This window comes from Procambarus clarkii, chromosome 35 (assembly GCF_040958095.1).
Source record: "Procambarus clarkii isolate CNS0578487 chromosome 35, FALCON_Pclarkii_2.0, whole genome shotgun sequence".
NCBI lineage: Eukaryota > Metazoa > Arthropoda > Malacostraca > Decapoda > Cambaridae > Procambarus > Procambarus clarkii.
In genome coordinates, this window is record NC_091184.1 from 34,909,980 (window position 1) to 34,923,975 (window position 13,996).

At 48.0% G+C, this 13,996-nt stretch overlaps 1 protein-coding gene across 1 annotated transcript in view; it reads left to right on the forward strand.

The window, feature by feature from the left end:
• The window catches only part of LOC123768440 (17-beta-hydroxysteroid dehydrogenase type 6), a 34,450-nt gene that overhangs the window by 18,007 nt on the left and 2,447 nt on the right, over positions 1-13,996 (forward strand). The window contains 4 exon segments of the mRNA XM_069336306.1: positions 1,584-1,766; positions 12,137-12,269; positions 13,343-13,553; positions 13,751-13,874. Coding sequence (XP_069192407.1) covers positions 1,584-1,766; positions 12,137-12,269; positions 13,343-13,553; positions 13,751-13,874 — 651 coding nt within the window.

The window sequence follows — 13,996 nt, forward strand, 5'->3', positions numbered from 1 at the left end:
GAGTACAGTGTGAAGGTGTGTTGATGAGTACAGTGTGAAGGTGTGTTGATGAGTACAGTGTGAAGGTGTGTTGATGAGTACAGTGTATGAATGTGTGTGTGTGAGGATGTTTTGGAAAAAAAATATACAAGTGAAGATTACAAACAGACAAGATAAAAACAAAAAGAGACAGGAAAAGAGATAACAAGAGAGAAAGAGAGACAACACAAGATAACGAAACAGCACAAATATAACCCAAAAGCCTCTTGCGTGCTTGAGACAGAGTTATCATGATGGACACTGATGGAGCGAGTAACTCCCTCTTCCTTCATTGTAAACATTACGCCCCTCGCAACTGCACGTATGAAGGCGTTGCACTGCAATAGAGGTTCAGTCATGCAATTGATCGTGCACATTATATCACGCTATCCCAGCCTGGTCATCATTATGCTATCATGGCGACGGTCAGGCTACGGAGGCGGCAGACTGCATGTTCTACCTGATTAATCTGGGTCGTCTTCCCACTGACCTGCTTAGTGCTAGGATCAATAGCTGTGGGTGATTGGGGTCAACAGCTGTGGGTGATTGGGGTCAACAGCTGTGGGGATGACTGTGGGTCAACAGCTGTGGGTGACTGTGGGTCAAGAGCTGTGGGTGTGACTGGGGGTCAACAGCTGTGGGGATGACTGTGGGTCAATAGCTGTGGGTGATTGGGGTCAACAGCTGTGGGGGATGACTGTGGGTCAACAGCTGGGGGGGTGACTGGGGGCCAATAGCTGTGGGTGATTGGGGTCAACAGCTGTGGGGATGACTGTGGGACTGTGGGTCAATAGCTGTGGGTGATTGGGGTCAACAGCTGTGGGGATGACTGTGGGTCAACAGCTGGGGGGGTGACTGGGGGTCAATAGCTGTGGGTGATTGGGGTCAACAGCTGTGGGGATGACTGTGGGTCAACAGCTGTGGGTGAATGGGGGTCACCAGCTGTGGGGATGACTGTGGGTCAACAGCTGTGGGGGTGACTGAGGGTCAACAGCTGTGGGGGTGACTGTGGGTCAACAGCTGTGGGGGTGACTGTGGGTCAACAGCTGTGGGGGTGACTGTGGGTCAACAGCTGTGGGGGTGACTGTGGGTCAACAGCTGTGGGGTGACTGGGGTCTGATCCTGTGTTAATCTGGCTTGTTTGTTGTATGGAAGAAATTCGACCATTCGGTGTTTGGTCTTTATAATTACTTACACTACGATGGGTCTAACCACTTGGGCTGGACGGTAGAGCGACGGTCTGGCTTCCTGCAGGTCGACGTTCAATCCCCTTGACCATCCATCAAAGTGATTAGGCACCATTCCTTTCCCCCGTCCCATCTCAAATCTTTATATCCTGATCCCCTTTCCAGTGCTATATAGTACGATTTGGCGTTTTCCCCTGAAAATTCACCTTACACTGTAATGACCCTTACCTCCTTCCAATCATCGCCTCCACCCCCTACTGTCTCCACAACCCCCGCCCCCTCCACTACCCCACCATCAATCTCAATGCTATCACCATCACCACCTCAAACCACAGTAACTTATCATCAATGCCCCTGCTCCATGCCCCGTCCGGACAGGTCTGTGGGCAGTGATCAACAACGCTGGGATCGCAGCCTTCACGGAGATCGAGTGGTGCCCTCTGTCAGAGTTCCGGAGGGTGTACGAGGTCAACTCCCTGGGGCCCATCAGGGTCACCAAGACCTTCCTGCCGCTCCTCCGCAACTCCAAGGGCCGGATAGTTCTCGTAGCGTCCCTGGCAGGTAAATAAATACTTTCTTATCTTGTGTACAGGCGAGAGTTTAGGCGCCGTTGCTAAGTCGCAATAGCCCCCTCTGTTAGCCTTGAGAGCAGCTCAGCAAGTGTTTATCTTCAGAGCTGTGTAACTTATTTAAGCAATGCGATTATAAGTGTATCATCTCTTCAGTTAATTGGTGCTTGGCCTTTTGCGGTGAATGTTTCAAGTGGGCGTCGTCTGGGGGGGAGCAACGAGAGAAGTCGTCTAGTGGTATTTGTAAATGTTAGCATCAGAGATGTAACCCAAGCTGAGGTCTCTAGTGACTCTCTCGTCTCCTTCCTCTAAACCATCTGTTGTTTCCAGAGAGAGAGAGAGAGAGAGAGAGAGAGAGAGAGAGAGAGAGAGAGAGAGAGAGAGAGAGAGAGAGAGAGATGGAGGGAGAACTTTCGAATGGACTTTCGGACGTGCTTTCCCTCAATGCATTAGCCTGCACGCGGCGAAATTGAAAATTTAAAATAAGTTTATTGAGGTATAAATACACACAAAGAAATGAAGCAGCTCAAGATATTCTCACCCCGTTCTGTATAACGTGTTCATATATATTATATATATAAATATATATATAAATATATATATAAATATATATATAAATATATATATAAATATATATATAAATATATATATAATATATATATATATATATATATATATATATATATATATATATATATATATATATATATATATATATATATATATATATATATATATATATATATATATATATATATATGTTTTGCCGTTAAATGTTTTTCTAAAAAAAAAAATTTTTGCATCAGAAATCTGGTTTTGAAATACCCTACTTGTGAACGTGACCCCTGGGAACGTGACCCCTATGAACGTGACCCCAGCGAACGTGACCCCTGCGAACGTGACCCCAGCGAACGCACACTTTCTAAAATATTGAGACACTTGCCCACACTGCACTTCCTTCTGGGTTAAGAAGGGTGAAAGTCTTGACTGACAGTGTGGGCGTGTCAGACACACACACATTTAAATTGCAAGCGACTCGAACACTCGTAGAAAATGGAGACATTTTGTCCTCCATTTTAAAATGTCACAAAAACAAAACAAAAATTGAAATGTTTAGAAATGAACTAAATATTTTGCCATGACTTTTTAACCTTTAAACCTTGGGATTATTTTTTGTCGAAGGGTCGTGGTCCATTACAGGTGGGGGGGGGGGGGGGGGGGGAGGTCGTGGTTTATGACAGCTGAAGGTCGTGGTCTATGACAGCTGAGGGTCGTGGTCTATGACAGGTGGGGGGGGTCGTGGTCTATGACAGCTGAGGGTCGTGGTCTATGACAGCTGAGGGTCGTGGTCTATGACAGCTGAGGGTCGTGGTCTATGACAGCTGAGGGTCGTGGTCTATGACAGGTGGGGGGGGGTCGTGGTCTATGACAGCTGAGGGTCGTGGTCTATGACAGCTGAGGGTCGTGGTCTATGACAGCTGAGGGTCGTGGTCTATGACAGCTGAGGGTCGTGGTCTATGACAGCTGAGGGTCGTGGTCTATGACAGCTGAGGGTCGTGGTCTATGACAGCTGAGGGTCGTGGTCTATGACAGCTGAGGGTCGTGGTCTATGACAGGTGGGGAGGGGTCGTGGTCTATGACAGCTGAGGGTCGTGGTCTATGACAGCTGAGGGTCGTGGTCTATGACAGCTGAGGGTCGTGGTCTATGACAGCTGAGGGTCGTGGTCTATGACAGGTGGGGGGGGGGGGTCGTGGTCTATGACAGCTGAGGGTCGTGGTCTATGACAGCTGAGGGTCGTGGTCTATGACAGGTGGGGGGGGTCGTGGTCTATGACAGCTGAGGGTCGTGGTCTATGACAGCTGAGGGTCGTGGTCTATGACAGGTGGGGGGGGTCGTGGTCTATGACAGCTGAGGGTCGTGGTCTATGACAGCTGAGGGTCGTGGTGTGTGACAGCTGAGGGTCGTGGTCTATGACAGCTGAGGGTCGTGGTGTGTGACAGCTGAGGGTCGTGGTCTATGACAGCTGAGGGTCGTGGTCTATGACAGCTGAGGGTCGTGGTGTGTGACAGCTGAGGGTCGTGGTCTATGACAGCTGAGGGTCGTGGTGTGTGACAGCTGAGGGTCGTGGTCTATAACAGCTGAGGGTCGTGGTCTGTGACAGCTGAGGGTCGTGGTCTGTGACAGCTAAGGGTCGTGGTCTATGACAGCTGAGGGTCGTGGCCACCTCCATCCACTGCCTTAAAGTCAAATTTGGCCCCAAAAAAAGTTTTAATCATAAAGTAACATATAAAAGATGTCTAGTGGATGATACAGTAGATAAAACCTATCAGGCATAGCTCCCCAGTTGTGACTGACAGGTACGGCAGTGACTGACAGGTAAGGCAGTGACTGACAGGCAACGCAGTGACTGACAGGCAAGGCAATGACATCCAGATAAGAACTGTAACGTCAACATGTATCGCAGACTTTGACTTCAACAAATCGTTCACACACACAACAAAAATTAACGTCACACAAGACAATGTAAAAAAAATCTGAGGAACTGATCCAACAACGCAGGGATGACGCAGCTCCAGAGTGAAGAGGACTTTCCACCTCTCAGGAAGAGGCGCCGATGGCCGGAATCCCCCTGTGTCGGTGTCCTTTTAGGTGATTTTGTTTTGGCTCTGTTGTTTACCTTGCTGACGAGGCCGCAGGAGTGTGTGTTCCCGAGGGCGCTGCTGCGGACGCTGAAGGCGAAGATGGAGGCTGGGTGATAATGGTGTGACGGGGCGTTTTGAGGGCGGTACGTGAAGCCGTCGGCGTGTTTTGGTTAGCGATTTGCTGGTTTGTATGTGTGGTTCTTATGCATTGTTTGTTGGGATGAATGTTTTGTTTGCTAAGGGAATAGGGGGGAGGGGGGTAGTTTTGCTGGCTAGGGGAGTGCAAAGCACTTCGTTAGACTCTCTGGCCAAGCACTTCGACCCGCCTTCAAAGTACTTCGACCCGCCTTCAAAGTACTTCGACCCGCCTTCAAAGTACTTCGACCCGCCTTCAAAGTACTTCGACCCGCCTTCAAAGTACTTCGACCCGCCTTCAAAGTGCTTCGACCCGCCGGCCAAGCACTGCGACCCGCCTTCAAAGTACTTCGACCCGCCGGCCAAGCACTGCGACTCACTAGCCAAGAACCTCGAAGAATTACGAATCACTTCGACGGAACTGCGAAGTGCCCCAAATCCACGAAGAATGAGGGTACTGTCTATAATTTAAGGTCAATGAAAAGTAACATATTACCCTCTTATAGAATCAGATTCATACTTGAAGTGTTTAATGGCTTCGGTTCACTTCAGCTGTTGGTACGTAGGGCATCGAACTAGGATGATATCGTACACCGCCCGCCCTAGCACCCAGGGTGCGAGGGCGGTCGACACACACACCTAGAATACATCAAGATGCTCAACTATCTTAAGTAACAATTGAGTCAATAACTGCAATAACAACAGCTACATTGATCACCACAAAATGAGAATGTAGAGACAACATATGAGCCACACACACAAAGGAACAGTGTTATCAACACTACACAATACCACTGGATGTACTGTGCTCTATAAAGAGCTATTGTAGGCATTCCTGCGTTCGTGAGGCCCTTCCGTACAGGTGTGTGTGTGTGTGTGTGTGTGTGTGTGTGTGTGTGTGTGTGTGTGTGTGTGTGTGTGTGTGTGTGTGTGTGTGTGTGTGTGTGTGTCGGTCAGTTCGGAAAATGTCTTCTCGTATAAATATTGGTTTTCTTACAACTTACAGTCTTTAGAGGCTCCAGTCTTAGTACAAACGCAAGACCCTCCCCCTCCCCCCCTTGGGTAAATCAGTGACTGGCCACAGATGTCGCTGCTCACCTGGAACACCTGTGTTACCCCTTCACCGGTGTCACCAGTGTAAAAAAAAGAGGCTATTATTATCCAATAACAAAATGGAAATGGACGCTTTCCTAGCAATTTTTGCACTAATATTAATTGTATTTCATTTTATTTTTGGGTATTAAATGACATATTTAGGAAGTTCTCAAACGATGTCTTCTGGTTTAGGCCTGGTAGAGGGTGTAGGCCTGGGAAGTGTAGGCCTGGTAGAGGGTGTAGGCCTGGGAAGTGTAGGCCTGGTAGAGGGTGTAGGCCTGGGAGAAGGTATTGGAGCTAGAAATTTAGGTCAAGGGTTCAAACATGGCACCTTCTATTGTATCCTGTGGGCTGGCGTCCGGTGCCAGCGTCCTGTTGTATTGTTCCCAAACACAGCACCACCACGACTCCACCCACACCACCTAGACTACTCCACCCACACCACCTAGACTACTCCACCCACACCACCTAGACTACTCCACCCACACCACCTAGACTACTCCACCCACACCACCCCAGACTACACCTACACCACCTTAGACTACTACACCTACACTACTCATCCCCAAACTCCCATATAAATATGAACAATCTCTGCTGCCCGCTGTTGAGATCTTCCGACTCCACTTTGACCCTAGGACCTGACCCTAGGGCCTGACCCTAGGGCCTGACCCTAGGGCCTGACCCTCGGGCCTGACCCTCGGGCCTGACCCTCGAGCTTGACCCTCAGGCTTGACCCTCAGGCCTGACCCTCGGGCTTGACCCTCGGGGAACGACTGTCGTCACAACAGCCTCCTACGTATGCCAGATTACCGAAGCGGATCCCAGGCGAAGGTCCGCACAACAATGGAGTCCTGTGTGCCTTAGTCGGAACTCTGGGCTTTTTGAGCGTGACCTCTTCGTTAGTAGTCGGGGAACTTGCACACCCAATCCTCCCCTTCCTCCACTACCCTTCCCCCTTCCCCCTCCTCTTCCACCCAGTCACGTTTTGATAAAGGACCAACTAACAACATTAGAAAGCACGTGTACCACCGTAGTGGTGTGTTCTACACCCCCTAGTAGGAAGAAAACCCGCTGGGTTGTTCATCCTGTCCCTGGCACCCAGACACGGCTGGGACAATAACTGTAGCAGTAACTGAAGGTAGCACGAGGCAGTAGCAGTAACGTTAGAGAATTACGAAGAGCGAGACTAGCACCAGTCATCTCCGAGTCACAAGGATCATCTCTCAGTTCACAATGGACATCTTTACGTCACAGGGACCGCTTCGCAGTACACAAGGGACCTTAATCAAATAGGCAACCGGTGTACACTATCGCACGTGCCCTTGCTCATGTACACCCCGCACGTAGGTGCGCTTCCTCGCGCACGCGCATACACGCACATACAAACATTCACGCACGCACACACACACGCAACACCACTTCCAGAGCACGCCACAGAATACAAAGAAGTATCTCAAGACAACATAGAACAATTACTCAAAGGGCCAGGAAGAAATAAAGCGGTTGGACCTGGTGGAATTTCACCTTGGGTGCTGAGAGAATGTGCAACCGAGCTGAGCATTCCTCTCCAATTAATATTCCAGACATCCTTGTGCACAGGAATCTTAGCAGATACACGGAAAAAGGCAAACATAGTACGAATCTATATAAATGGTAGTCGAGAGGAACCTCTAAATTATAGAGCCGTGTCATTAACAAGCGTGGTAGTCAAAATACTATACACAATAGTTAAAGCCAAATGGGTTGAACACCTAGAGAGTAATGACATAATAACCGACAGACACTATGGTTTGCGAACAGGAAGATCCTGTGTATAACAAATCTACTTAGTGTTTTATGATAGAGCCACAGAGATAATACAAGAAAGAGGTGGTTGGGTTGACGGTATCTGGACCTAAGAAAGGCTTTTGATAGTCTCACACAAGAGGCTGTTCTGGAAACTGGAACATGCTGGAGGGGTGACAGGGAGACTTGTGACATGGATGAAAATTTTTCTAACCGACAGATGAGGGCGGTAATCAGAGACAATGTATCAGACTGGAGGAGTGTTACTAGCGGAGTACCACAGAGTTCAGTTCTTGCACCAGTAATGTTCATCGTCTACATAAACCATCTACCAGAAGGAATACAGAATTATATGAACATGTTTGCGGATGATAAGATACTGGAGAAGATAGGAGACGCAGACGATTGGCATGCCCTTCAAATTGATCTAGATAAAATATGTGCTTGGAGCGTCAAGTGGCAAATGAAAGTCAATGTGAATAAATGTCATGTTATGGAATGTGGAATCTGAGTAAATAGAGCACACACAACTTGTAAATTATGTGGAAAGGAATTACAGAACTGTAATAAAGAAGGAGACCTGGGGGTGGTTTTGGGTAGTAAACTGTCGCCAGAGGAACACACAAAGAACATTGTGAGAGGAGCGAATGGGTCACTTTCCAACTTCAGACTTGCTATTAATTATATGGATGATGAAATACTAAAGAAACTGTTCATGACTTTTATGAGACCAAAACTGGAATATGCAGCAGTTGTATGGTGACCAAATCTCAAGAAACACATATATTAACTGGAAAAGGTGCAAAGGCATGCAATAAAACTCTTTCCTGAACTGAAAAAAACAAGAGTTATTAGGAGAGACTAGAGGCGTTAATCACGCCTAAACTAGAAGATAAAAGAAAAAAAGGAGACGATATGATCACCACTTACAAAATACTAAGGAATCGACCAAATTGACAAAGAGGAATTCCTGAATCCGACAACCTCACGAACAAGACGACACCAATTCAAGTTAAGGAAACAAAGGTGGCGAAAAAAATATTAGAAAGTTTTCTTTCGCAGAGTGGAAGACGGCTAAATAAGCTCCGTGAGAAGGTGGTGGAGGCCAAAACCGTTAGTAGTTTCAAAGTGTTATACGACGAAGAGTACTGGGAAGACGGGACACCACTAGCTCTCATACTGTAACTACACTTAGGTAATTACCTACATCCAACTAATCCCGTTAGGCCTTCATTTCTAAGACAATTAATAACGCCCCAAGACGGATAAGACCGAAGACGTTTATCGAAAGCTGTAAATAACCTGTACGTAAGCTTACATAGAAAGCCAATTGATCAAAACTAGCAAAAGATACTAAATAAGGACTATAGATTATCACAAGTCTTACTCTACGTCAATATGCTTAAATCCAGTTCCCTCCCCCCCCCCCATAATTACTGCTGGGGAAACATGGGCGAACATTAACTGGGCGCATTCGGTCGTCGCCGCCTCTCAACAACAGGGCTGACCAGCGTGACACCCCACCACCACCTCCACGACACCCCACCACCACCACGACACACCACCACCACCACGACACCCCACCACCACCACCACCACGACACCCCACCACCCCGTCAAGGTCCAGACACATCGGGGAACAATGCCAGCACCACCAGGATCACGGGTACTAGCCGGCCGGGACAGAGACAGAGACCTCACTCCTCCTGTAGTCACTGTTGGATAAGCTTTCTTCAATGCCTCGTACTGCTCCCACACCTCCCAACACTGCTCCCACACCTCCCAACACTGCTCCCACCCCCCCACCCCAACACTGCTCCCATCAGAGGTCAGCCTCTATTCTTGACCTTGGGGCGTACTGACTTGCAGTTTTCAACAGTCTGTTTCCCCAGAGTTCATGTACCCGTTGATCGCGTCGAGTCCTTGACGGATCCCGTAGCCCCCCTGACTCTATGAGCTCCCCACCCCCCCTCCCTAGCTCTGTGAGCCCCTTCCTAGCTCTGTGAGCCCCTTCCCCCTTCCTAGCTCTGTGAGCCCCTTCCCCCTTCCCGGCTCTGTGAGACCTCCCTTCCTGGCTCTGTGAGCCCCTTCTCCCTTCCTAGCTCTATGAGCCCCTTCCCCCTTCCTAGATCTGTGAGCCCCTTCCCCCTTCCCGGCTCTGTGAGACCTCCCTTTCTGGCTCTGTGAGCGCACTTCCCTCCCTCCTCCCCCCACACTGACACCCCCACCCCCACCACCCAACACAATAATAACTTACATAACTCTACAGCGTAAACATTCAAGCTGTTAATGTTGATATAGAAATGTTCTAAATATCGTATCACTATATACCCGCGTGTTTACATCACACACATATCCTCGCCTCTTATAAACATCTAAATAAACACACTCGTAAGTGTAAACACTAATATCGCCTTGGGACTCCCCCCCCCCCCCCCCAAGGAGCCCTCAACATGTAAACATTGCTCCTCGGTACCAATTGGCTGGTCGCTGTAGTACCAAAAAAACAAACATTGTATGTAACTTTGGCCACTGTTGGCGTACGTCAGTGATTGGTCTGGGCGCGTCCTCAAGTTCAAGCGACGTCACTCGACAATTAAGACGTATTGTGTTGTGTGGAGACGTTGATTACTGACGTAGGCTTTCTGGTGTGTCTGTATCTTTATGTGGGGGTGTGGTACAGGTGTGGCACAGTGTGGTGTGGCACAGTGTGGTGTGGCGCAGGTGTGGCGTGGAACAGTGGGGTGTTATATAGTGTGGTGTGTAGTCAATGACAAGCTGAAATGGTCAAGGCCTCTCGAAGACCCTAACCTTCCCCTTGCCCCCAACCCACCAAACACCCCAACCCTCCACTCCCAAAACCCAACATATAACACGCTCCAGACAAGCTTCTGCTCAATTATTGCTACGATAAATTAAATATCGCAAGCAGACCACAGACGTTAACTCAATTCAAGACAACACCTTCATTGGTGTGTGTGTGTGTTTGTGTGTGGGGAAAGAGGAGGAGGTGTTATGTACGTAGACCTCGTCGTTATCTACCTCGTAGTGCAGGGGTAGAGTCCAGGTAGTAGATAGACTCCGGCTAGTATACAACCAGCCCCTAAGGGGAGATATCAATCCCGGGGTTCTCCGAACACTAACCTGGAACGAATTAGAAGCTAATTTACAGAGAATCGGACGAGGTTACTCGGACAATATCTCACAGCAGCCTCATCATACTCATAATTCTCTCCTACTCAAATTTCACCCATTTTTTCCTCATGTAATATACATTTGGTTTTTTCCATTTCCTCGCAAACCACTGGTATACATATGTTAAACGACCAAAGTAAATGGTACAATAGATGATTTAGCTGTTTCTGATTGTTAATAGAGTATGCAGTGGTTAGTAAAAAGGGGTAGAAATTGGGGGACATGTTTGTAAATTTATTGGCGGTTTGCGTTGTTTGTGGGAAAACAGCTGTGGGAGAGTGAGCGCTTAGCCTACAAACACAAAACTGTGGGAGAGGGAACTTGGGGCCTGCAAACAAGACTCCGCAGATTCGTGTGTCTCTTCTTACATTAAAAAAGGAATGAGAGAAAAAAGAGTAAAACTGGCTTCCATCAGCGTACTTAAAAGAACAAAATAGTCTTCTATAAATGCCATTTTCACACACCAATTTTCTTCTTGATTCTTTCGGGGTGACTTGCGAATATGTATAATAAAAGATTAGGCCACCTATCTTGTTTACAAAGTAGGCGCGGCTCGCACGCACGCACACACACACACACACACACACACACACACACACACACACACACACACACACACACACACACACACACAGTGGTATTATAGGTGTAATTCAACCTTGACATTCTTTCGTCATTTTTCTTTAAAGTCTTTGTTTAGTTCAACAATTTTTTTTAAGGGGGTCCGTCTGATGCAAGCAAGATCTTGTCTTCCTTAGGGAGGTTGGGAGGAGGGAGCCAGGAAGGTCGAGACGAGGAAGTGTCGGGGTTTGTGTCTGTAGCCAAGTCATGTGTGTGTGTGTGGTCTGTATTTACATGTTATTAACATATTATTTGTATAATATATGTTACCTCATTCTTCTCAACTTCGCTTTGGTTAGCGTTCTTATAGCAGTGTCGTCACTGAAGCTGTGTACTCCCCTAGTTGTGCTTGAGGGGGGGGGGGTTGAGCTCTGGCTCTTTGGTCCCGCCTCTCAACAGTCAATCTACCGGTGTACAGATTCCTGGGGCCAGATTCACGAAGCACTTAAGCAAGCACTTACGAACGTGTACATCTTTCCTCAATCTTTGGCGGCTTTGTTTACATTTATTAAACAGTTTACAAGCATGAAAACTTCCTAATCAACTGTTGTTATTGTTATAAAACAGTCTCCTGGTGCTTCGGAGCTCATTAACTCTTTAATAGTTGTAAACAAAGCCGCCAAAGTTTGAGAAAAGATGTACAGGTTCGTAAGTGCTTGCGTAACTGCTTCGTGAATTTCTGAGCTTCTCGAGCGCTATCATATCTACATTGGAAACTGTGTATGGAGTGTATGTGTGTGTATTGCTGCGAGATACAATAATACCGTCACTTTGGCGTACTGTGAGTCCATGTTTATATCCCTTCTTGTGTAGCAGCTGCAACATTCTTATTATGCACACTAACTCCCCAGCTGTATATCACCTGTGCCTCTCTGTCACCGCCAGGCCGCTACACCTTCCCGGGCTTCACCGCCTACAGCATGAGCAAGCACGCTACAGTCTCCTTCGCCGACGGCCTCAGACTCGAGATGCAGAAGTGGGGCATCTCTGTCCACACCGTCGAACCCACCCTCTACAGGTGAGTCCTGGGGAAGGGTGGTGAGTCCTGGGGAAGGGTGGTGAGTCCTGGGGAAGGGTGGGGGGTCCTGGGGAAGGGTGGTGGGTCCTGGGAAGGGTGGGGTCCTGGGAAGGGGTGGAGTCCTGGGAAGGGTGGTGGGTCCTGGGAAGGGTGAGATCCTGGGGAAGGGTGGGGTCCTGGGGAAGGGTGGGGTCCTCGGGAAGGGTGGGGTCCTCGGGAAAGGGTGGGGTCCTGGAAAAGGGTGGATCCTGGGAAGGGTGGGGTTCTGGGGAAGGGTGGTGGGTCCTGGGAAGGGTGGGGTCCTGGGGAAGGGTGGGGTCCTGGGAAGGGTAACCCAAGGTTATTATTGTTATAAATAACCTCGTAGTTTCTTTTTGAGCTCATGAACTGTTAGATAAATGTACATTAAGGCGCCAAGATTGAGGAAAGATGTACAGGTTTCGTAATTATTTACATATATGTATCGTGAATCCCAACGTAGACCAGCTCTTCCCCCACATGTCATAACGTGCGCAAGTGTCTTGGTGAACGATAGCATTCCCGCACTTATTTGCACTGTGGTAAACACTTTCTCAAACATTTTTAATGCTCAAGTCTTACAAATGTTTACAGACATATTAATATGACGTTTGCTTACTGAAAATGACACCTGCAAGTGTCATATGCTGTTGCTAGGGAGTCAAGATGACACCTGTGTCATACTGTTGCTAGGGAGTCAAAATGACACCTGTGTCATACTGTTGCTAGGGAGTCAAAATGACACCTGTGTCATACTGTTGCTAGGGAGTCAAGATGACACCTGTGTCATACTGTTGCTAGGGAGTCAAGATGACACCTGTGTCATACTGTTGCTAGGTAGTTCAAATGACCCCTACGAGTGCCACATACAACACCCTAAACAATGCTTCAAACACACACATATATATATATGTGTGTAAATCACGAAACTCCTTCAGACTCCTTCTGAAGATGTATTAATATACGAAAGTACTTAAGGAAATTCCTGTTTCAATTTTCCTCCTTGGTCTGACACTGTCACATATGTATATATGTATTTTCCCTGCGGTCCACAGAACACCCATCAGTCAAGAAGGACCCATCCACAGCGCCCTTGACAGGTTCTGGCAGGAGTGTTCTGAGGACGTCAAGAAGTCCTACGGTGACGAGTACATCAAGGACTTCAAGACGACCATCTCCATGCACCTCAACAGAGCCAAGCCCTCGGAGAAGATCAGAGAGGTCATTGATGACATGGTTGATGCTGTTGCCGGGGACGACCCTAAGGTAATTTAATGGGCCCATTCATAATGACTGGTAGAAGGTGGGGCGGTTAAATTACACCTTAAACGATGTTCTTGGAAGTCGCGGTGTTGACTTGCCTCTCATGTGAATATAATATCTCAGGTATTCCACCCTCTTCGTATCATACAACGTTGTCACTGTTTTTTGGGGGGAGTTAAATGGTTCATTTCGTTACGCAGACGAGGTACGTTCCCAGCGTGGTGACGCAGATCAGGGCCAAACTGCTTTCGTCGCTGCCGGAGAATCTGAGAGATCACTTCTTCCTCAGCATCCAGCCTCAGACTCCCCCAGCGTACGTGGCAGGTAAGATCTCATCTCCCTGACTGCCTGCCTGCCTGCCTACTCCTTTCCTTGAAGCACGGAGTCTTGTACCTGGCCATAGGTCTCTATCCTTCTTCGAAATCCAGATCCCTCCTACCCTTCTG